This window comes from Lissotriton helveticus, chromosome 1_1 (genome assembly GCF_964261635.1).
Source record: "Lissotriton helveticus chromosome 1_1, aLisHel1.1, whole genome shotgun sequence".
Classification (NCBI taxonomy): domain Eukaryota; kingdom Metazoa; phylum Chordata; class Amphibia; order Caudata; family Salamandridae; genus Lissotriton; species Lissotriton helveticus.
The window spans coordinates 211,017,316-211,042,982 of record NC_136057.1 but is presented as its reverse complement, the minus strand read 5'-3'; the positions used below and the strand labels follow the sequence as shown (position 1 = coordinate 211,042,982).

At 46.9% G+C, this 25,667-nt stretch overlaps 1 protein-coding gene across 2 annotated transcripts in view; it reads left to right on the top strand.

The window, feature by feature from the left end:
• Positions 1-25,667, top strand: part of AKR1A1 (aldo-keto reductase family 1 member A1) — a 776,593-nt gene that overhangs the window by 173,375 nt on the left and 577,551 nt on the right. For both annotated transcript variants that reach the window (XM_078664963.1, XM_078664890.1), the window contains exon 2: positions 5,752-5,841. In XM_078664963.1, coding sequence (XP_078521089.1) covers positions 5,761-5,841 — 81 coding nt within the window. In that variant the 5' untranslated portion in view covers positions 5,752-5,760. The remainder of the gene's footprint in view (positions 1-5,751; positions 5,842-25,667) is intronic.

Sequence of the window (25,667 nt, the reverse complement as noted above, 5' to 3'; positions counted from 1 at the left end):
CTTAAGCCCTAAAACAGGCCTGCCGGGAGGATGTGCACGGACATTCTATGGCGGTGCTAAATAAATTTTCATGTTGAGGTTCTTCTATCAAAGCACTGGTTGCTTTTGCTTAATCTGACCCTCTAGTGAACGTCTAACGAGCTTTCTGTTTACAGTCAGCAAGTCCAAGTACCAAACCCTTTTAATAATAACCCGTATTGGAAAGTCAACAGGTGTGGTCTTCACAACTACATTTAATTAGAAAATCCTCAATATGTGCAACACGTGCAGTAGCACTGTGTCATAAAAACCTAGAGAACACCGATTGCTGTTTTCCTGAAAACTACAAGCAGGAGTCCGGAAACCCAATAATTTTTTTGTTCAATGGCCTTAACGCCTTCCGTGCTCATGTCGAGCTCAGCTCATCATGAGTCACAGTGGAGCTGTGCTCATGACGAGCTGAGCTCGTCATAGCGGCCGCGGCCCTCCCATGCGCGGTTAATTCCCCGCCTGTGGGGGGAGAATTAATCAGTGGGCGGGTCTGTGACGAGCCCAGCGGCGCCGCGGACCCCCATCCACCCGCGCCGTGGGGGAATTACCCCCGCAGTGATGCGGTTAAACATCCTGCTTATGTCAAAAGTGTTTTGGTGGATGTTTGTGTTGTCAACAATGGACTAGGTAAATATGTTCCACTAAAACAATATCGGGCCTACCACAAGGGCCCGCTTTAGCACTGCTGATGTCTGGTGTGACACTCTTCGCCACTTTACTGTAATACCTCTCTACTGTATACCACTGCACTCTATTCCCAGTGCACTCAACCCCACTCTACTATACATCACTGCATTCTTCTGCTGCTCTATACACCAGTCCAGGCCACTCCACTCTATGTCACTCCACTCCTTGCCACTCTACTCTGCAACACTATGCTCCATCCCACTGCACTTTACGCCACTACTCTGTGGCACTGCACTCTGTCTTGCACCACGCCAGTCTAACCCACTTCACTTTACTCTGAAACAAGCTACTCTATGTCACTGCACTCTACACAGTTCTATTCCACTCTGTAACATTCCACTTACTTTAAGCCACTCTTCTCTACCCTGCACCACTCTATTCTACGCCACGTCACTCTACTCTGAAACAATCTACTTACACCACTTCACTGTGCACCACTACACCATTCTTCACCACTGTACGCCACTGCACTCTACGCTTCACAACTCTACTCTGCACTACTGTACTCTGCGTCACTGCCTTCTACTCTAAACCACTACACTCTACACCAATGCACTCAACACCACTTTACTGAGTAGCAATGCACTATACGCCAACTACTCTGCACCACTGCACTCTTTGCCACTATACTCTACTCTGCAATACTACACCACTGCACACCACACCACTCTGGTCTACTCTTCACCACTGTAATCTGACCCACTCTACTCTGCACCACTCTACTCCATGCCACTGTACTCTACGCGACTGTACTGTGCAAGACTGCACTCTCGGCCACTGATCTCAATGCCACACTACTCTGCACCACTTCATTATCCGCCACTACATGCTTCACTATTGCGATCTCTCACTACACTCTACTCCACTCTATTCTACTCTGTACCACTGTACTCTACGCCACTATTCTTTGCCACACCCTACTCTCCGCTGCTTTACTGTGCACTGCTATATGTCATTATACTCTGCAAAACTACACTCTCCAACACTGAACTCCATACCACTCTACTCTGAACCACTACAGTCCATGCCACTGCATGCTACGCCACTCTACACCATTGTGCTCTAAGTTACTGCACTCTACTCCTTTTTATTCTACTCTGCACCACTGTATGCTACGCCACTGATCTCTGCCCCACTCTACTCTGCACCACTGCACTCTATGCCATTGCACTCTAATCTGCACCACTGCACTCTACTCTGCACCACTCAACTCTTCGTCACTCTACTGCACTCTATGCCATTACACTTTGCATCACTCCACACCCCTTCTAATCTATTCTACACCACTGCATCTTACTGTACACCACTGCAGTCTACGCCACTCTACTCTACATGTCTGCACTCTGCCCTGCACTTCTCCACTCTACCCTGAACCACTCCACCCTCCGCCACTTACTCTACTCTGAAACAATCTACTCTACGCCCCTGCACTATACTGTATGGCATTGCACTCTATGTCAATGCACTGTACACCACTTTACTCAAAACCAGTGCATTTTACGCCAGTGCACTCTACTCCAATCTACTCTGCACCACAGTACTTTACACCACTTCACTCTAGGCCACTCCACTCTACAATACTCCATTCTATGACACTCTACAACACTACTCCACTCTATGATGCTCTACACAACTCTCTCTATGCCCCTCTACTCCACTTTATTCTACGACATATCACTCCACTCTATGCCACTTCACTCTACACCACTTGACTCTGCAAAACTCTTCTCGACACTATGCCATTCCACCCTCTTACACTACTAAACACCACTCCACTCTACGACAATCTACTCTGCTTTTCGCCACTCTACTCTACAACACTCTGCTCCTCTCAAAACTCTCTATACCACTCCACCCCGCTCACACTACTGTACGACACTCTAGGACACTCTATGCCACTCAACTCCACTCTACTCACTTCCACTCTATGCCCTTGCACTCCACGACACCCTACCCACTCCACAACACCCTATGCCACTCCACTTCACTCCATTCCACACCACTCCACGCCACTCCATAACGGTAATCAACGTTTACTCCGCATCTTTTTTTCCGTGGACTTTGAGCCCGCATACCATTACTCCGCGAGGTCTTTGACCTCGCATACCATCACTCTGCATTTTTTCACAACGCGTGTGCATTTACCACGCATGCCTTTACAACGAATTACGTTGTAAAGGCATGTATGGTAAATGCACACACGTTGTGAAAAAAACAAAACTTCATGAAGATGGTACCAGGAGGAGTGTGGAAACGCGACGAGAGAGAGGTAAGGGAGTGTGGGCTCTTTTTTTAGGGGTGTGGGGGTTGTGCTGGGGTAGTGATTGTGTAGTGTAGTGTAGTGTTTGTGTAGTGTAGTGTTGTGGTGTGGTGGCTGTGTAGTGTAGGGTCGTGCTGGGGGTAGTGTTATAGGGTTTAGGGTAGTGTTGTAGTGTTCGTGTAGTGTAGGGTCATGCTGGGGGTAGTGTTTTAGGGTTTAGGGTAGTGTTGTAGTGTTTGTGTAGTGTAGGGTAATGCAGGGGGTAGTGTTTTAGGGTTTAGGGTAGTGTTGTAGTGTTTGTGTAGTGTAGGGTCATGGTGGGGGTAGTGTTTTAGGGTGTAGGGTAGTGTTGTAGTGTTTGTGTAGTGTAGGGTCATGCAGGGGTAGTGTTTTAGGGTTTATGGTAGTGTTGTAGTGTTTGTGTAGTGTAGGGTCATGCTAGGGGTAGTGTGTTAGGGTTTAGGGTAGTGTTGTAGTGTGTAGTGTAGGGTCATGCATGGGGTAGTGTTTTAGGGTTTAGGGCAGTGTTGTAGTGTTTGTGTAGTGTAGGGTCATTCTGGGGGTAGTGTTTTAGGGTTTAGGGTAGTGTTGTAGTGTTTGTGTAGTGTAGGGTAGTGTGTTAGGGTTTAGGGTAGTGTGGTGTTTGTGTAGTGTAGGGTTGTGTAGGAGTAGTGTATTAAGGTAGTGTTGTAGTGTTTGTGTAGGGAAGAAAAGTAGTTTATGGTAGTGTTGGGGGGTTTTGCTGGGTAGTGTGATTAGGGTGTAGGGTAGGGTATGGTAAGGTAGGGTACTCACACTTACCTTTAACATGCATGCCTTTGCGTTGTAATGGCATGCGTGGTAAGTCGTTGTAAAAGTTGGCGTTGTGATAATTTGCGGGGTGTTTGTCTTTGCGGAATAATAATTGCGGAGTGATGGTATGCCTGAAGCTGAACTCGGACAAGACGGAAGTCCTCATCCTGGGATCCTCACCCTCCGCCTGGGACGACTCCTGGTGGCCCCCCGCCCTAGGCAGCGCACCCAAACCAACAGACCACGCACGCAACCTGGGCTTCATCCTGGACTCCTCCCTCTCCATGACCAGACAAGTCAACGCCGTCTCCTCGTCGTGCTTCAACATCCTGCGCATGCTACGTAAGATCTTCCGGTGGATCCCCACCAAGACCAGGAAGACGGTCACCCAGGCCCTCGTCACCAGCCGTCTGGACTACGGCAACTCCCTCTACGCCGGAACCACCGCCAAACTTCAGAAAAGACTCCAGCGGATCCAGAACGCCTCAGCACGACTCATCCTGGACATCCCCCGTCGCAGCCACATCTCCGGACACCTGAGAGACCTGCACTGGCTCCCGGTCAACAAGAGAATCACCTTCCGTCTCCTCACCCATGCACACAAAGCCCTACACAACCAAGGCCCAGGATACCTCAACAGCCGCCTCAACTTCTACGCTCCCAAACGCCAGCTTCGATCGACCAGCCACGCCCTCGCCGCCGTCCCCCGCATCCGAAGAGCCACCACAGGGGGACGGTCCTTCTCCTACCTCGCCGCCAAGACTTGGAACTCCCTCCCGACCCACCTCCGCCTGACCCAGGACCACCTCGCCTTCAGGAAGCAACTCAAGACCTGGCTGTTCGAACAGTAGCGGACCCCCCTCCCCTAGCGCCTTGAGACCCTCTGGGTGAGTAGTGCGCTATATAAATGCTATGATTGATTGATTGATTATGCGGGGTATTTGTTTGCGGAAATATGTCACATATTCCTCCATAACACTCCACTCTACTCCACTTTACGACACTCCACGCCACTCTTCTTTACGACACTCCACGCCACTCTTCTTTACTGTACTAAGTCTAGCTATGTTGAACAGCCTCCATGCTGGTGTGCAACATGGCGAAAACAAATTGGCAAGGTCAATATCTCTTACATATGCAAGAACTATTGGCTTTGCCAATGCTTGTTCTAGTTAAGGCCATGCAGGGCTGGGGGACCAAGTGTAAAGGGCCCACAAGGAGCTCCACGCGGGAGAGTTCCAGTCTAGGGACTATCCCCTTCGTTCAGGGAGGACCTTGTCTCCGCCCCCGAGGGTCCCAGGAAGCACAGACATCCATTCCTGGGAGGGGGGGCAGGGTCTTGTGCCACGGGTTGTGCTGCCACCCACAGCTGTATAACAGAGATAACCAAGAGGGTAATAGAGGATGATATGCTAAAAGGTGACGTGTCTTTGGATTCTAAGGCCTAATGTAATGTATTTCAAGACAAGAAAGACGGGGGCACATTTAAGGGTTCCTGTGTGAAACAGTGTTTTATTTCTATGCCATTGTGGGAGTCTTATGACGTAGGCAGATGCCACAAGAACGGCCCATGAGTACTTCCCTTTACTGGAGTATTCTTTGTTCACTAGTGGTTAATTCAGTGTATATACAAAAACTACCCGCTTCCTTACTCCTGGTCCCGAGGATCACTCATGGTAACTAGTTACCCAGAACGGAGCAGTGCTTTAGAAAGAGGGCTCAAGGGAGAGCAGGTGGGTGCGTGGGGAGGGTGGGCTGGTGAAAAGCAGGCAGGGGGTGAGAAGTGACCAGGAAGTGTTATTGTAGAGCAGGCAGGGGGTGGGAGGTGGACAGGAAGTGTTGTTGCAGAGCTGGTTTGGAAGGATGGGAGGGCTGATAGCAGGGGTGACCGGGAAGGCTTCGAGCCTCATCCTTCCTGTTTCCTGCCCTGGGGGACGAGTTGCTGCTGCACCGGTTGACTCTGTGCTTGTCTTCGACTCTAGGTGGGCATCATGGCGGACTGCGCAACCCTGCACACCGGGCAGAAGATGCCGCTGATCGGACTGGGCACCTGGAAGAGCTCTCCCGGGCAGGTGAGTGCCACATGCATGGCTCTTAGACAGACAGACAGCCGGACTGACAGACAGACACAGACACACGCACGCACACACACGGCCTCCAGTCAGAGGATGCCACACATATGGCAGGTGAGTGCCTCACGTGGGCAGGTGAGTGTAATGTGCACACAGGGACTCTGGGCAGGTGAGTGTGCACATAGAGACCGTGTGTGCCAGTGAGTGTGCACATAGAAACCGTGTGTGCAGGTGAGTGTGCACATAGAGACCGTGTGTGCAGGTGAGTGTGCACATAGAGACCGTGTGTGCAGGTGAGTGTGCACATAGAGACCGTGTGTGCAGGTGAGTGTGCACATAGAGACCGTGTGTGCAGGTGAGTGTGCACATAGAGACCGTGTGTGCAGGTGAGTGTGCACATAGAGACCGTGTGTGCAGGTGAGTGTGCACATAGAGGCCGTGTGTTCAGGTGAGTGCCACAAACAAGACTACTACACAGGCGCGTGCCACACACCCAGGGCCTTTAGTCAGAGGATGCCACACATATGGCAGGTGAGTGCCTCACGTGGGCAGATGAGTGTCTCACATAGGGACTCTGGGCAGATGAGTGTGCACACAGGGGCCCTGGGCAGATGAATGTCACACACAGTGCCCTAGTCTGGTACGTGGCATGTCACTACTAGAGTGTGTGAGGGTTATATTTATAAAAATAATATCTGTTTCCTTCCTCGCACTGAATAGTGCGGAGCTAGGGTGGAAACCTAGGTAACCACCCCCATCTCTTTCTCAGTCTGTAAGTGGTCACACCTGAGACACTAGGTGGGATACTTGTAAGTTTGATGCATAAGTATTCGGGAGGACGTACCTCCCCCTCCCTATCCCCTTCAGCTGTGAAGGGACCTCTCTGCCCTTCGGATCTGAAAGGGTTTTTTCCTGTTCAGATCTAATTTGTAAACATCTGTGGGTCGACCTATAAAACCCAGTGTGCGTGAGTGTTGCAATCCCCTGTGGCACCCGAGAAGTGGAGAGCAAGTCGTGTGGCTGAGAGATGATCTCTTACACACAAAACCACAAGCATTTAGGAAACCAAACACAGGTCTAAATAAGAGAAAGATGACCAACAAAGTTTCATAAAAAAGATTGATGGAAAATAAGCAATCTAATCAGTGCACCATTTGAATATAACCACAGTGTGAGGGTTCACCCACGTACCCCAGTTCTGGTCTTTGACCAGGACCTTTAGCTCATAGTGAATGCTGAAGGTGCGTCACGGGAATAGCGAGGCCGGAATCTCGATGGCAACGACTACAGTGGCAAAAATATTAAATGACAAAATATGGAAAGAGAAGTATAGATTTTTTTATATAGAACTCAGCATATATTTGTGTGTGTGTGTGTATATATATATATATATATATATATATATATATATATATATATATATATATATATATATATATATATATATATATATATATATATATATATAAATGAAAAACCAAAGGTTATAGATAAGTTATAGTTAGGAAAATTATATGTATTTTGTATAAAAAACAAGTTAAACTATACAAACATTAGAAATTCTAAAGTTATACTTACAACTTAAATTTACATGTATTATTTATGCTCACATTCAAATTTCTATATCTGGCTCCTCCTTACACAGTCTGACGTTAATCTGCACACCATATATTACATTCCTGACAAATGTAATCTACGTCCATACGGCACTCCACTCTATGCCGCGCCACTCTCGCCACTCTACCATGCACTGTGTTCTCAAAATGATGTCATTTGAAATGTGCTAAGTGTTGCTATGAATGCTATGATTTCACGTGCCTTTCAGTCCATTCACAAGGGTATTTCCAACAGAAGTTCAAATCTTACTTCATTCCTCCGGTATAAACCCCACTGTAACCGTTAGATTTTTCTGTGAATGTATATTTACATACATATATCTATATATTGAGAAAGAGAAACAGGGAGCTAGAGAGGAGGATAATACATAGTTGGTATCTGTTTAGTATGGTGTACATTTCTTCAATACATTATTGATTAAACAATGGGCAGCTATGATGATCATTGAATTGTTGCATTTTCTGCATAAATATAGATTTACTGCTTTCGCCACATAACGTGCCGATTGCACCAAACCCGGATGCCGCAGAAAGGGGTCAGGGAATGCCACGTCACAAATTAAACCTGCCCTGGCTGTTCATTTGCCCAGGTCACACCCTGCGTTGTCAATTTGTTGTGTATCACCTTGTCTGGACTCTGAGCACACCGAGGTAATAAAAACGGGCTGGCCAACTATTGGATGGTTTTATTTGTCCATAAAGTTTTAATCAACTTTAAGTTGCTTTAGTTTGTGTTGCTGCGTGTGAGCATAAAAATTCCACTTAGGGTATATTTTGAAATCACCTTTGATGACATCAGACTTATTAGAATCCTAGTATCTGAGGATGTTAAATACACATCTCACTTTCACACGAAGCACAACAAAAAACTTCCTTGCCAGTGGTGCCAGAATCTCAAATTCCTGCTCGGTCTGCTTAGCGCCTCCTTTCCTGGAGAGGGGCTGACGATAGTCTGTGAAATATTGAAATAGACCACACCTCTGAGGTCAGGGGTGCTCACTGAAGGACTGGTTCCCACTTATTGTGCGCTATCCTGGTAAATAATTATATCACAAGTGCCTTTTTCGCTGGTATGGGATTGGATCCTAATTAAGAATTTCGAAGATAGGAATGGAGATCGAATAGGCAATTCTGTACATTTTCGACCATTTTAAGCTGAAAAACGTAAAATGTCACAATGTTTCCCTACATACATTTCTTCAGGTACTATCGTGTGAAATCTGTGAAGAAAAAAAAATGAAATGTGGGCACTGCTTGTATTGCTTATTACTTTTGGATAGCGCTTTGTGTCGGTATCAGCAAAACTGTGGCGTTAATAACGAGGCCATACGTGTGAAAAGGATTCCCGTTTACATTAATTACACATACATGAATTTCTGCCGAATATCCTTAAAAAGAATGGTTCTAGCCCAGGCTGTTCCAACGAGAAGCTTGTGAGTATGTGTCAGTAGCTCTCCTGCGAAAATCGCCACCTTCAACATCGGAACTGTTTGCTTGGTTAAATTAACATATGCATGACACAATTGTTTATTTTTACGTGAAAATGTGAATATTTTCGGAAAAAGTAAGCTGATGCTTGGAGAAAAATGGTTCAATTTCCACGAATATTTAAATGTAATTTTTGAGCGATAAATCGTGAGACTTAATATGATTACTTTTGTGCCAGGGGGACTGCAGCTGTTGCTAGCCTGTATTCAGGGCTTTAAGTGGGCCGGGTCTCACCGGTGTTGAACACCAGCAGTTTTTAGGTCTTAGCCTGCGATGGCTGTGCTTGCGCAGTCTCGCTGGCGAGATTTAATGAGATAGAGGAGAACATCACTAGTGAGGTTAAGTCCCGCCCCTCTTCTCCATTAGCTGGCCTCCTAAATGGTGGCCAGCCATTGGAGAAGAGGTCCCAGTGACGTTCTTCTTTATATCTAAGCCCCGTCCTTTTCAGACTGGGGGGCGTGTTTTTGACTGTTGTTTACATTCTTTGGTCCCTTGTTTGCCGCTGCTTCTGTGTAATGTTTACAGTGTACTGTGTTGCCGGGCGTGAGGCCGCCAGACCCCTCTCCCTGTGAGCAGAGGTGTCTGCGGGCCATCTGAGCTCTGGTGGGCGTGGCACCGCGACCCTGGAGCCACGCGCAAGATCTGCCGTGCCTAGATTTTTAAACCAGGCACACCCATCAGTGACCCACTTTAGTATACAAATATTTGACTTCATCCTATTTGGCAAAGTGGTGTAATGCATTTAAGGGGCCATGAATCAGTCATGTGGCATGGGATGCTCGTATGTCTGAATCCTAGACATGAACCTTGAGGTACGTCAAAAACGCGCCCAGATGCTCACGCGCAGGCTTCGTTTGCCCACGGTGGAGGGAGAAGGAACAGCATCCGAACAGATGGCACAAAGGCGGCTGCTGGTGCCTGGGTGATCTCAACAAAATGGTGGCTGCCGCCAGCGGGCGCCCTGTGCATAGCAGCTGCTGCTTGGTACCGGTCTTAAGGGTCATGGCGGGCGGCGGGGGAAGAGGCTGAGCTGCGCAGGGGAGGCGATCAGTGTGTGATCGCACATGTGTGCACCAGTGTGTGTGCTCCGGGGCCTGCCTGTCACCGGGATGACGCAGAGAATAAACCTGGCAGCGATGGGGGAGAGGGCACTAAGCAGGAATCATAAATGTGATTCTGAAAGCTGTCCTTTCCCCTGTACGGCCCCATAAAATGTGACCACGTTGACACTTTATGTTCTGTTGCACTCACGACCGCCAGAACCCAGCTGCTCGACAGTGACCTCTTTGTCCTGCAATAAACCTCATGTTCATGGCCCTATATTCAGTTCTTAGGGGATCACTGCTTGTTAGCAGTGGTGCCGCCTTTCATCTCCTTTAACTTCTCATGGTGTCGGCGAGACTCCTAGGCCGCGATCTTAGTAGATCGTTTGCGGAGTCTCTTCGCATGTGTTAGCAGCTTGTTCTTTCAGTTTCTCACCGTGGTCTTGTAATTCATCCTCTGGTCTGTTATCAATGGCTTCTTTGTCCTATAAGATCCCGGCGATGCCTCCCCCCCCACAGACCTCCGCAACAGATTTATTTCAGTTGTCCTGCAGTGTTTATTGGTGAGGGAGCCTCTTGAGTCTTGCGACCCCTCCTCCTGTGGTTTGTTGTGATCCGCAGGCCCTCAGTGCATCTCCTCCTCTTGTCCTGCAGTGTGTATCTGTGACGGTGCCACCTCCGCCAGTTAGCTTCTAAACTTGTTCCAGATCCAAGTAATCGCTGTCTTTGTTTGCAGTGTAGACCGGTTAGTACCAGTCCCTCTCGGTCTTCCTCTCTACCAGAAGAGCATATTTTGCGTTGGAGTGCTGTTTACGTTTATGTAGGGGTGGTTAGTGTTAGGCCGGCGTACCCCTGTTGAGCCTAGTGTGTGGCTCTGTGAGTGGTTCTGTGTGTGTGTGTGTGTGGCTCTGTGTGTGTGTGTGGCTCTGTGTGTGTGTGTGGCTCTGTGTGTGTGTGGCTCTGTGTGTATGTATGTGTGTGGCTCTTTGTGTATGTGTGTGTGTGGCTCTTTGTGTATGGCTCTGTGTGTGTGTGTGGCTCTGTGTGTGTGTGGCTCTGTGTGTGTGTGGCTCTGTGTGTGTGTGGCTCTGGGTGTGTGGCTCTGTTTGTGTGTGTGGGGGGCTCTGTGTGTGTGGGGGGCTGTGTGTGTGTGTGTGGGGCTGTGTGTGTGGGGGGCTCTGTGTGTGGCTCTGTGTGTGTGTTCTGTGGGTGCAAATGAAATAGGTCTCGCATTTGCTATAGATTAAGCTATTGGCATTGTAAATGACAATGCCATTTATTTATCTGTTTTGAAAACCAACACATAAATAAAAATGTTGTCATTTTCAATGCCAATAGCTCTAACTTTTGCAAAGGCGAGACCGTTGCATTGTAAATGCTTGTTTAAAAGAGGCCTCAAAACGGGTCTCTAGCGGGCTCTGTTTTGTGCCATGGCAAAGGCGGACTGCAGTGACAGCATGCACATCACTGCTCACTTCGCACTAGGAGAGAAGTTACGGCATGACGTCATGCCAGAGAAGCACATGATGTGTGCTGCTCACTTCTCACTAGTGGAGAAGTTACTATTCTATTCTATAGTTTTGGTAGAGCGCAAACAGCTGCCCCAGCAATGAGGCGTCCCGGCGCTGAAAACCCAGATCCTAGCCTGAGCGGAGAACAAGGATGAAGGGAAATTTACGGGAAAGGGAATAGAAATGTTTTCACTGCTTTCCGGAATGCCGGTAGGCTTTCTATGGAGCGAATATGTTGCGGCAAGTCATTCCACAGCTTGGCTCCAAGGACCCTGAAGGAGCGGCCGCCCATGCGGCAGAGTTTTATGCGTGGGACGCATAGAAGGTTTTGGTTAGAGGATCTTAGATTCCGTGCCGGTGTGTAGGGAATGAGAAGTGGTTGAAGCAGAGGAGGGGTATTGAGTTTGAGGATTTTGAAGGACATAATGAGGGTCTTGAATTTGATTCTAGAGTCAACGGGTTACCAGTGTAGTTTTTTGATAGTCGCTCTGGCTGAGCATCTGCGGGGGAGGCCGACCAGAATTCTAGCCGCAGAGTTTTGCACTCGTTGGAGTCGTGCTATCTCACTTTTGTTGGCGCCAAGAAGGAGTACATTGGCGTAGTCTAGGCGAGAAAGGATGGTGGCTTGGATAATGAGTTGGCGAGTTTTAGCGTCGAAAAAGCCTAATATGTGGCTGAGGCTCCTCAGCAGGCCAATACAGGTGCCGGCCACTTTTTTAGTATGGGCCTGAAAGTTGAGTGCGGCATCCATCCAGATGCCCAGATTTTTCACTAGGGTTTTGGGGGGGTGGTGGTGCCCAGGGAAGACGGCCACCAGTGCTCATTCCAGAGGCTGATGTTTTTGCCAAGGAGTAGCACCTCTGTCTTACCAGCATTGAGTTGTAGATAATTCATTGTCATCCATTGGGCGACCGCAGAGAGTCCGTTTTTGAAGTTAAAGGATGAGTTGGAGGGACCTTCTGAGAGGGCGATGGCCAGCTGTGTATCATCGGCGTATGATACTAATGTCAAGCCCCACTCTTTGGCCACTGCCGCCAAAGGCTGGACGTAGAGATTAAAAAGGGAAGGGCTCAACGCAGAGCCCTGCGGCACTCCCTGTGCAATGGGGTGGGGTTTGGATAAGAAGGGAGGGGCAGAGACTCGAAAGGATCTGTTTTCGAGAAATGATCGGAACCAGTCCAAAGCGTGGCCAGATACTCCAAAAGTCTCCAAACGATTAAGAAGGATGTCATAGGATACCGTGTCAAAGGCCGCGCTGAGGTCCAGAAGAATCAGCGCAGCACTTTGACCGGCGTCTAAAATCGTTCGGAGGTGCTCTGTGGTGGCTAAGAGAGCGGACTCATGACGTCATGCCAGGTGAGCGTTGTAGGGGAAGGGAAATCCTTTAAAGAGAGTAATTTTCTCTCTGATTTCCCTTCTCTTTTTGAAACTCAGGAGCAGCAATATCGTTGTGGGTGTCACCAGGGCTTTAAGTGGAAGCTTTTTCAATATTATATACAAGCCATAGTTTCTGCTTAATTATCTTATGCAACTAACCATTGACAAAGCCAATAGTCCCGACTTATTGTAGATATGATGTTACTTGTTGTAGCATATATCTGGATGCAATGGCAGAAACAGCAAAATACAAGTTGGGCGGCACAGTATGCTAAGCACAGATTTTTAGCTTACATGTTTTAAGCCACGCCCGTACATATATTGACCACGCACCCTTTGAGAGACCCTCCAGTTTTTTCATCCCACTTAAACCCTGAATGTATTACCTACGTATAGGCATTCCAAACTGACCAAGCCTTTTTTTACATTACTGCTGGCACCCTGCTGATGCACTGAGGTGATCACTGCTGGTAATCTTGGACATGGTGGTCAGAAATGCAATCTTCCCTACAGCGGTGACTATTACAACACTAACAATATAAGTAGCTCACAATTACTTTTGTTTAACAGAAGTAGCTCTTATTAAGCAAAAGGTTGGAGACCGACGCTTTAGCCCTTGTAAACCAACTTTTTGTATAACAGGATCTTTATTGGCATTTCACAGAAACACCGCACAACATGTACATTTGGGACAGTAAGAAAGCCAGTTTAATCATGAATCATAGAAGCCAACTATAATACATATGTGAAGCTACTTTTGCACTGCTGTCATGGATGGTTCAAGCTGCCAGTGAGCGTATCCACAAACAATGAAATCTGGCTGCCGTAAATATAAATTCAGCTAATAATAAGCCAGCAGAGGCAAAACCAGTAGGTCTGGCTAACTATTTCAAATGCAAGCCTGTCCTATTGGCTTTGCCAAAGCTGTTGGGCACCTGCATTAGTATTTTATCAGTGGTCAAATGGCTGAAGCATCGGTGCAGCTTGGCGCTCAATCTCACCTGTGGCCAATGGCGGAATGTGGTTGCTAAGGATGCCAAAGTACTCTTCCTACACTGGGAAGTATTAGAGGAATGACAGTGTAACTTCTGGGCAGTTCATTGTTTTACCATAAAGTGAACCAATGTACCTTAAAGTGAAAAGAATTAAAAAAAACATATTGCGTTTTTTTTATCAAACATGCAGTCGATAGAAAAATGGAATGTGACAAAATATGTTATGGTTGAGTGTATTTTTCAGATGTAACATGGCCCCCCTTCCATTACACTTGAACCACTTCCTAGGTGATGGAGTGAAATGACACAGCGACTTTACATTTACATTTACATTCCTGTACAAACATGCCAGGGGTGAAGGTGGCCGTCAACAGCCCACTTATGACTCTTATATGTATACAAGCCATTTGTTAAAGGTGAATGATCCATACACACCCTCTTTGTATATCATAACAAAATAGTACTTGCTGACAACTGTGATGTCAAGTCAGCCTAAAAAGACTGGTGCAATTGTTAAATGTACTTCTATTGTCATCAAAATGCTACCTATATGAAAAACACAGCCTTGAAAATTGTTTGAATTATAGTTACCCTGATCCATTTGTGGCATGAGATGGAGAGTTGGAAGAAAAGAGATACAACTATTTGAAATCATAAAGATTCCTACTGTAGCAAAGCAGTTAATTGTTGATGCACATTTAAAATCAGAATGTATAAATGGATGAATGGTTGGGTCTTTTGTCAAGAGTTTTAGTTTTTTTATCCATAGCACACATCAATAATCAAAGACTGTGCACCTTTGAACCTGGTGGAACCATATATAAGTCTTACACTTTAAGACTTTAATTACCATCATCTTCCTATGACCTGACCACCTTCTTTCTCCATTGGCTTGAGAGTTTGTCAGTCATATCTTGCTCAGCTCATTGGCGTATTCATCACTCACCTAATGGTATCGGTTGAGAGGTTGTATCCTGCCTCCTGCACTCGAGGTCTTGCATTGAATGGCCCGAGGGACTATTATTCATCTATAACCCTCTATCCTTTCCTGCAGGTTCTGTCCTAAAGTCTCTTTCAGGTATCCCTATGCTGCATGCACTAGCACATTAAACCTGATGTGTTTGCTTTGACAATGCTTTGTCCAATTCGCTCTATGCATTGTCACTATCAGTGCCCGGCTCTGAAATCTATTGTGCACCACTGTTATGTCACATGTCAATAGGAATTAAAAATGGAAGGTGAAGAAATAGCCCTGTGTGGGCTGCAAGAAGATTTATTGGCAATACAAGGCATATTTTGGGACAGGGGCACTGTTAGACCTGACAGCCTTAGGGTGGTCTTCCCCCCAACGTTTTGCCTTCCTCCTACACTGTTTCTGGCCTCGTTTTTGCTAGCCATAGGACTCTGAACACTTTACTACTACTAACCAGTGCTAAAGTACATGCACTCTCTCCCTACAACATGGTAACATTGTCTTATCCCCAAAAGGCATATTTAATATACTTATAAGTCCCTAGTAAAGTGCACTCCATGTGCCCAGCATCTGTAAATTCAATGCTGCTAGTGGCCTTAGTTGCAAAAAACACAGTTGATGGACAGAATGTAGAACAATGTCATACATTCACCCCAGTACAAGGATCTGGGCCTAAATCCATCGTTTTTTTGCACTCCACACCACCCTGGGTTAGACACTGGCTATATGCAAATCCGCTCTGACCCTGTGCCTCATGGGAACAGTCCAGTCCGAACTACCAAGCCATGTCTTTCCCAGACCGGAATCAAGCATCCAAGGACCGGTTTCTGGCTATCAGCCTTCATCAGCCTGGATAGCTTGACTCCAGTGGTGTGGAGAGCCTGGGACTCACGTCTGAGCATACCCAGCCCACTCGGGGTGAAAATTGCAAAAAACACAGTTGATGGACAGAATGTAGAACAATGTCATACATTCACCCCAGTACAAGGATCTGGGCCTAAATCCATCATTTTTTTGCACTCCACACCACCCTGGGTTAGACACTGGCTATATGCAAATCAGCTCTGACCCTGTGCCTCATGGGAACAGTCCAGTCCGAACTAACAAGCCATGTCTTTCCCAGACCGGAATCAAGCATCCAAGGACCGGTTTCTGGCTATCAGCCTTCATCAGCCTGGATAGCTTGACTCCAGTGGTGTGGAGAGCCTGGGACTCACGTCTGAGCATACCCTTACAGCACTGATTCTGCCACCCACTTAGTAGCCCTCTAACCATGGCTCATGTTGCATTGGGATTACCTTCTTACATTTTATAAGTGTAATTCCCGAATGTGAAGAAATTAACTTTTCAAGTTTGGTGTCTCTGTAATCACAATTTAAAATCACAATTTAAAGTGAAGTCGTATATTAAATTGCAATTCCACACTAGAAAGCTGGCATATTCTTACTTTAGCCTTTTAGTGCCTGTTGCCTGTCTGTGATACACGTCTGGGAGGGTGACAGCTGGGCTTTGTGTATTTCCCCTACATAGCCACACACATTGAGAGCTTAGGTGTGACTTGATGGGCCATCCTAGCAGGATGGGAGGGAGGAGCTGAACCCAGCCTCACTTACACCTAAATAGGTTGTGTCCTGTCTCCACACAAAGAGCTTTATATCCCCCTGTAGTGACTCTTGAGCCAGGGCAGGAATAGAGAACTTCTGTTCACTTCAAATGCATCTCTTTGAAGTCTTCCCCACTCCAAATGCACAGTACTGGGTATAAGTACTGGACCTCTGACACAACCACTTTAGTACACTTCTGGACCTGTGAAGACTTTACCAGAAAGAAGGACTGCTGTGCTGCTGAAGGGCTGCAACCCTGCTGGACTGCCTCTTTGCTAGAATCTTGCCTTGCTGTGCTGCCCTCTGTTTCCCTGCCTAGGTGAGAATGACTGTACCTGCATCTCTTGAACCCAGAGTGATTCCAAGGGGTAGCTGTCTGGCCTCCTGGTCTGAAGTCTCAATGACATAAAAAAAACTTCCAACCACCCTGCTTCTGCACCTGGACTTTGTCATCTGTGTGTCTGGTCAGCCAAGTGGGGCACAATAGTCAAGTACCCATGGAAGTGGGCCTAAGGTGTTTTCTTCAACAAAACCCATGCATCCTCTGTTGAACCCGCACATTGCCCCTGTTGCGTGGATTAGAACCAGTGCTTTACTCCTGTTCTGTGGATCAAAACCGTCTCATCACTCCTGTTTCGTGCGCCAGAACTGGCGCCTCACTTCTGCTGTGTGGATCGGCCCAACGGATTGCCATTGGAACCACCACTCCGCAACTCACCTCCACCACAAGGGCTTTGCCTCCCCATGAATGGTATCCTCGATGACAAAACTTTGCATCACAAGTCTTCACTCATTAGAGCCAGGATTGCAGCTGCTGAACGGATCAGGACAACGCATCGCCACCACTGCATGGATTGACACTGATGCATCACTTTGACTGCACCCTGCATCTTCTACGCCAATGCAGTCAGGATCAAGGCACTTTTGGCCTGTGCTCCATCATAGTCGAGTAAAAATAAAATGTCCCTTGGTTATAAGACAACCAAAAAGGAAGAGCTCTACTCACATTAAAATCATGAGTTGAATGAATGCAACACTACAGCCCATGTAATAGACACAACAAATGATTTAAAAACCCAAAGGATTTTTATGACAAATTATTCTCTTTATTAAAAACACATATTTCTTATGTATCACAAATATCTATTAAAAATCCCCCCCCCACACACACTGCCTACAATTCATAAAACATATATTTAAAAAAAGGGGATATTCAGAAAAACTAATGTATTTAATATAATTAAACATCACATGACATAAAGAGAGAAAAGATAGAAAGTGAACTTTGTCATTCCCAAAACATATCCGTTGGAACAAATTTATAACTAGGCCTGGATACAATGTATTTTTCGTATCTACAGATCCAATTACTTCCACGGATTATGTGAGCGATGCGTCAACACGTTTCCATGGTTTTTACTGATATTCCATCTTTAGCAAGACAACAATTGCAACTCTCTCTATATTGCACTGTAAAGTTCCCCTCAAACCGTATCCCGTGTGAAACAAATATATATTGGTAAAATACTGTGCTAAGATACATCGTCATATAGTATCAAACCTAACATTACATGCACCTATCAGTTGTATAGTTTAATAGACACGTTTGCACATATACTCTCCTAATGAAATTGTAGATGTACTTAATTTCTACATATTTAATAAAACCATATGTAAATGTAAATGTAAATGTAGGTGTAGTTATATAGCGCAAACCTGTCACCCAAAGGGCATCCTGGCGCTTGCTTAGGGAACCCGTCCTGGTATTCCCCTGTGAGAAACCCCGGCAGGGTGTCCACAGGGTGAAAGCCAGGCATCCCGCCGCGAGGGGCAGTTGTGGAGATTAAGCAAGCTATTGCCCAGAGTCGCAGAGTGTGACCCCGTGAGTCGAGTAGGCACCGGAGCGAGAATTGTCAAGACCGTGGAATTTATGAGCCCGAGACCCGCCGAGGCGGGGAATCGAACCCTGGTCCACGGTCGATCTCAGCTTCCGGGTCTGCCGCCTCTAACCACTGAGCCACACTTCTCCCATATGTCTATCAGATGGGCTGTATTTCTAAACGAAGGGAGTTTTTGCTATGTTCCAAAAGCCTCTCCATATTATTTCAAACGTTTTCGCTGACATACTGATTTCATTGGATGCAAGCACATTGTTTGTGATTGATTTTTATCTCCAACCACCCCACAGGTATAACCCGTGATATTTTTGGGTAAAAACCCTCAAATAGTTTACCTTGTTACAATCTATTGGTGCGTATAATCACTCCTCCAACCACCAGTCGTTGCACTGGTAATTCAAATTGTACATGTATAAAGTGATCTGAAGAATGAGAACTCAATCAGTTTGTTTGTTCTCACAGTGACCTTTTTTAACCAAAATTTAAAAATATATTTTTTATTTCTAAACTACCTAAACTATCCTACCTGGGTAAAATGGCTAGTGTGCCTTAGCAACTCTGTCCCAACACCTGGTATATAATAATTCTCCACTCATCGTAGTCAGCCTGAACTTTTGGCTTAGTGGCACGACCAGATTTCACAAGTAAACAATTATTGCTTCTAAGCACAATTTTACAGTTCATTCTTCAAAAATCATATCTCAAATTCGACTTGTTCAATTTTTGTCGTTTTGGTCGTTTATTTATTAAATTAAGGACTATTTTTCGAACTTGGTGTGAAATCTTTTTGTGTGGTGTCTTTACTGTTTGAAGTGTTGTACAAGGCTCTACACATTGTCTCTAAGTCAACCCTGACTGCTCTGTGCCAGGCTATCAGTGTCAGCACATGTTAATTTAGGGTTTGCCTGCTTCTTACCCTCATTAGGATAGTGGTTGCTGCCTGACTTGTCCTACACTAGTCCTACCCTAGTCAACCAACAGGCACCATCCGATACAGGGTGTGCAGGAGATAAACTTAACTTGGTGGTTTGTTGTTGTGCCACAGGCAGTGAGCACGGAGAGGCTAGCTGTATGCAATCCTGCCGTGACGCAAGATTCTCCGCAGGCATTCTAACGCTTTCTTGATCCAGCTGTGCGAGTCCCTTCCACTCCAAGGCCAGACAAAAACTGGAGATCTGTTAAAGGCCAGACGACTACATTCTGAAGAAGGCTGTGTATTTTAATGCCAAGTGTGATTTATAATCTATGCAAAACCTTTCTTAAACGCCTTCTAGAATGTTCTGAAGCCTTCTTTAACTTTTCTCGAAAGTTCTGCAACCGTCCTTTAGTTTACAATCCAAGATGGAGGAACTTCCTCCTGATAATTTCCTGTTTCATTTCTGTATGAAAAGCTTCAAAATTGCTTCTCCAATGTCACAACCGTGTTGAAGTCCCAAACTCGACAGTTCGCTCACCATGTCCCTGACCTCCATTGGTAATCGTGTTCTCCTGTTCGTTGCTTTGCTGCGTCTTTCTTGAGCTACCTTCTACTTACCGCCAGTGCCTGGGTTTTTGTTTTGCTCTGTGCTTTCCTCCCTTTTGCAATCCTTATTGATGCCACTGCGCTTCACCAAGTTCCATATTGTGCAGAGCAAAAGTGGTTACTGAAGGGTGTCACTTACACCTCGGACAGAGAAAGGTCAGGTTAAAAGCACCTCTCCAGTTTCCAACCCTTGACATACTGCAGTAAAGTTTAGGGTTTCATCAGCTGGTCAGAGAGCCTTCCTGGAGTCATCGCACAATACCCATGTTGGTTTAGAGGAGGAAACGGATTCAATGATACAAAGCGGACACAATGGGTATACCTTGAGAATTCTCGCTGTGTAGATTCCGCTCCTAGTGCAGAGACTAACCCGCGATTGCAAGGCCTCTGCCAAAAGTGTGGTGGCCTTTCTGAATCAGGCCCTGACATCAGCAGTGTTGCTCATTCTGTTACAGGTGCATACACTGACATCAATAGTGTTGCACATTCTGTTACTGGTGCGTACAATTACATTAACAGTGTTGCGCATTCTGTTACAGGTGCATACACTGACACCAACAGTGTTGCGCATTCTGTTACTGGTGCGTACAATGACATCAACAGTGTTGCACATTCTGTTAATGGTGCATATACTGACATTAATAGTGTAGTACTTTCAGTTAATCGTGCATTCACTGACATTAACAGTGTTGCACATTCCGTTACTGGTGCATATACTGACAATAATAGTGTAGTACCTTCTGTTAATTGTGAATTTACTGACATTAACAGTTTTGCACATTCTTTTACTGGTGCATACAATGATATTAACAGTGTTGCACATTCCGTTACAGGTGCATAAACTGACATTAATAGTCTTGCACATTCCGTTACTGGTGTATCCACTGACATTAACAGTGTTGCACATTCCGTTACTGGTGCATTCACTGACATTAACAGTGTTGCAAACAGTGTTGCACATTCCGTTGCTGGTGCATACACTGACATTAATAGTGTTGCACATTCCGTTACTGGTGCATATACTGACAATAATAGTGTAGTACTTTCTGTTAATCGTGCATTCACTAACATTAACAGTATTGCACATTCCGTTACTGGCGCATACAATGATATTAACAGTGTTGCACATTCCGTTACTGTTGAATATACTGACATTTATAGTGTAGTACTTTCTGTTAATCGTGCATTCACTGACATTACTAGTACATACAATGACATTAACAATGTTGCACGTTCCGTTACTGGTGCATACACAGACATTAATAGTGTACACTTTCTGTTAATGGTGTATGTAAATGTATGTAAATGTATTGCGATTTATATAGCGCACGTATCACCCGAAGGCATCAAGGCGCTTGCCTTGGGAACCCGTCCTGGTATTCCCCTGTGAGATAACCCCAGCAGGGTATCCACAAGGTGAAAGCCAGGCATCCCGCCGCGAGGGGCCGTAGTGGAGATTAAGCAAGCTATTGCACAGAGTCGCAGAGTGTGAACCCGTGAGTCAAGTAGGCACCGGAACGAGAATTATCGAGTCCGTGGAATATTTGAGCCCAAGACCCGCCGAGGCGGGGAATTGAACCCTGGTCCAGGACCGATCTCAGCTTCCGGGTCTGCCGCCTCTAACCCCTGAGCCACACTTCTCCACTGATGAATAGTCTTGATTATAATGTTAGGTACTGCAGTGATGTGAGGTCTAAGATCTGGATTCCCTAAGCCTTTTTGGGGTGTGCTCATTGTTCTGGTTCACACGTTCTGTGGGTTTTGTGTGGTGTTTCCTAGTCGAATGTGCTGTTGTGTGCACAGAGACATTTAAGTACCTGTCACAGGTGACCGCTCCCCACTGAAATGTGCAACCTCATCCACTGTGCACTATTGTGAGTGTCGTTTATTGTCATGAGTGATGTGAGTTTGTTGATCCCCAAGTATATGGTCAGTCTGACCTTATTGAATGGCTACTGTGTATGTTCGTGTGTTGATTGTGTGTTGGAGGAGAATGCTTTTGTGGGTGTGGTAATATCCAGTTATGCTTTGTATCCACGCTGTGTTGGATGCATGCCTGGTTGTAAAAAGGTCAGGCTACCAACCAGAATAAAAGATCCTAAAGTATTGCCCGGTGGTGTCGCCTCTTAAACCCACAAGATATTAACCAATGAAGAGGCAGGCGCTGGAGACTGGAAGGCAGGAAACAAGGGTTTTATTCTCTCCGGAGGAGAACACATCAGTTCGGACAGCAAGTATCGTCACGAGGTGCTCTAACCGCATCTCTGAGGCTTGGCCTCTTATACACATTTTCATGATCTTTATTGCAGGTTACACATGCTTGAAATGCTTTGAAGTATGAAAGGACATCCTCTGAATCTCCCCTTCAGGCCCGTTCCCACACACATTTACAGTTGAAGTCCCCTCCCCGGTCACAACAGGTGATGATTATCGCGCAGCTGGACATTCCGCCGATTCACGGAATGTGTGGGGTTGATCGGATCTCATAGGGTGGGGGCTTTGATCAACTCGAGGGTCCTTTAATGAGGGGAAGCTTCCTACTGTACGGGGGGGCAATAAACAGTATCCGCAGAGCTAGGTGTCGGCCTGGGAACGAGGAAGACAAACGGGCCCACAAGAAAGGGGTTTGCATCAAAGGGCCTGGGACCATGAAAGGAATGAAGGGAGGTGTTGCGCTGGGAACAGGATGGGGTTCCGAGGCAGAGCAGCGCTGAAGAGGGGTTTACGACCCAAGGCATGTGAGAGCGGGGGGGGGGTGGTCAGCGCGCGGGGGGATGCCTGCGAGGTCGAGGGAGAGAGAGAGACGCGCTGGCTATCAGCGAGGGGCAGGGAGGCCATGGTGCTCAAAATGGCGGCCGCTTACGTGCACGAATGGGTTCAAGGAGAGCAAGATGGCGCCGATAATGTTGACATTTGCAGCCTTACTTTTAACAGTCCTCCCTTTTCAACATATCTAGCCAACTTGCCTACTCAATGTCAATCTTCATCAAATTCCTAACCTCGGCATCATATAATGCTCCCATGCGTTCGTTTCCAAAGTCCACAGTCTTAGGGCAAATACAGTTTGCACATAATGAACACAGGGGTGGCAGACATTGGATTCCTAAGCATAGACCGCATATTACAACTACAGGAATCAGGATAATGGTGAACAGTCTCCAGCCCCAGTTCTTAACAGTGTTCCAGAACCAACCACCAAGCGACCATTCTTCCTGTTCCTGGTGGACTTCTGAAGAGAGTCTGTGAAGATGTTCGATGGCTTTGTACACTGAGGGTGAGTTGTCCGGTATGTATGTACAGCAGCTGGACCCAATAATGCGGCATGCTCCACCACGGTCCGCAAGAACCACATCTAGGACAAGGCGGTTCTGGAGGGCCACCAAGCGGACCGCTTAGAGTTCGGCGGTGTTGTTAGCAAAGATACCAGCTGTGATGTTCATTGTTGTCTCAACTGCCTGAGTCAGATGTCGGATGGCACGGCTGTTTGCCATCGGGCCCCAGAGAGGAACAAGTCCCTTCATAGCATCGAGGAACTGCGCTCCTGTTGAGTCGGCTTGCTCAATGTCCTTGGCTCGTTTTTGCCTATGATGATTCGCTGGGGCCACATAAGTCGGAGGAAGGACGAAGGAGATGAAACAAGTGCCCCCCCATCCTTTGGGGAGCCAGGTGTAGGCCTTTGTGCCGCAGACGAAATACATGTTTGGGGACGACACAAAGGAAGGTGGATCCGTGGAGTCCAAAGTTCTGGTAAAACGGCAAGCACTGCGGCCCACCAGTTGTGTCCCATGTCCTTCTATGCACATGTGGCCTGTGACGTTGATGACTGACAGGGCCACAGTCAGAGTGGCAGCCATTCGTTTCCGCAGGTAGGAGAAGGTGGGTCTGGTTGGATTGTTGAACACCTGCATTTCAATTCGTTCTTTAGCAGGGATGTCCATGTGGATTGAGTCGTTGGAGGTCTGCGGGCAGAAGTGTGCCTTTGTTTTGTTTTTCCAGACCCCGTGGAAGAAATGCGCTACGGTTTTGCTGGAGGTGGCATTGTCCTTATAGCTTTCTTGCAGGAGGATCAGCCAAGCAAGGCAGGAGCCATGAACTGAGAAGGGTGAGGGGATGAATGGTATCGAGTGTCCGGCGGCGTGGGGTAGCAACCCACAGATCCAACAGTTGGTGGCATTGGTGGCGAGATTGTGCTGGTGAAGGAGCTGTACGAAAGAGTTATTCCAAAACTCCTTTCGCCTCTCTCTGAGTTGAGGAGAGAGCGAAATCAGATAATGTTCCTTCATGGTGGTAGGCTGAGCAGTGGTCAGGAATGTTTCGTGAGCAGGTGCATTTTCTTCCACAATCCAGAGTGTGGTCATGAGGAGAAAGCAGAAAAGGATTGTGATGAAGAGTGCAATTGTCTTTGAGCTGTGGAGTCTGTCTGTTCTTGGGTTTCGGTAGTGGGTATTTCCTGTTGTCTCCATCATCTTCTTATTTGGCGCTTCCATCATCTTCTTATCTGGCGCTTCCATCATCTTCATCTTCAAGGTGCTCGGTAGTGGGCAGAACCACAGACTTAGTTTAGCTTCTCTCCAGGTAACCCTTGATTGCTTTGGGTCACCGTTCTTAGTTCGTGGTCTACTTAGCCGAAGCTCCCTCCTTTCGACGCAGGAAATACCCTTCTCTGGATGGCACAGTGGGATCAGAGAATTTTGAAAGTTCAAGTGCTTCGGTATTAGGATAGCAGGTTAGCGACGGTCGGTCCTTGTTCAGGAGCTCTTCTTGGTCGTCGATGTTTTCTGTCGTGGCCAGGGTCGGGGAGACCTTCTTACAGTGGTGTGCGTGCAGCCAGTGCCGTTTCCCCTCCACACGAAGAGCCGTCCGGGTGGTGATCAACACTTGCCAGGGGCCCGTCCACCGGGGTTCCAAACTCTTCGACCGCTGAAAGTTCCGGATCAGCACGAAATCCCCAGGTTGGATGGCGTGACCCGGACCCCTGGAAGCATCGGGGATGGCCTGCTGCACCTGCTGATGAATGACAGACAGAGTTTCAGTCAATTTATACAGATAATCAGACATTAGGACGTCCGGGACGTCATGAATGGAAGTTGGTTTCGGTGCAGACCAGATACTCATGGGTCGACCGAAAACAACTTCATAGGGTGTTAAGTGATGTCTGGTGGGGGTGGAACGCATCGATAGCAATGCCAGTGGGAAGGCGTCTGGCCATTTCAGACCCGTGGTAGCCACTATCTTGGCCAGTTTAAGCTTTAGTGTGGCATTGTGTCGCTCAACTAGTCCAGCAGACTGGGGGTGGAAGACTGCGTGAAATTTCTGCTTGATGCCCAACCCCTTTAAGATGAACTGGATGACTTCGGCTATGAAGTGGGGGCCATTATCGCTCCATAAAATACGACAAAGGCCGTAACGGGGGAAAAACTCCTTTAATAGTACTTTTGCAGTGGCCATAGCAGTGTTGTCACGGGTTGGGTATGCTTCCACCCATTTGCTAAATGCGCACACCACGACAAGTACATACTTCAGGCCTTGGCACCTGTCTAGCTGGATGTAGTCCATCTGCAGGACTTCAAATGGGTGATTTGGGACCCCAAATCTTCCCCGGGGTACTACAGTTCCCTTCCCGGGGTTGTGTTGCAGGCATATCAAGCATTGTTGGACCAGACGTTTGGCGGAATCTGTGATTTTATCATTGTGCCAAACTCTGGAGACAAGTTCAATCATGGGGGCTGATCCTATGTGGGCAGGGGAGTGTGCCATAGCCAGTATGGGAATCAGGTACGAGTCAGGTAGCAACCATTT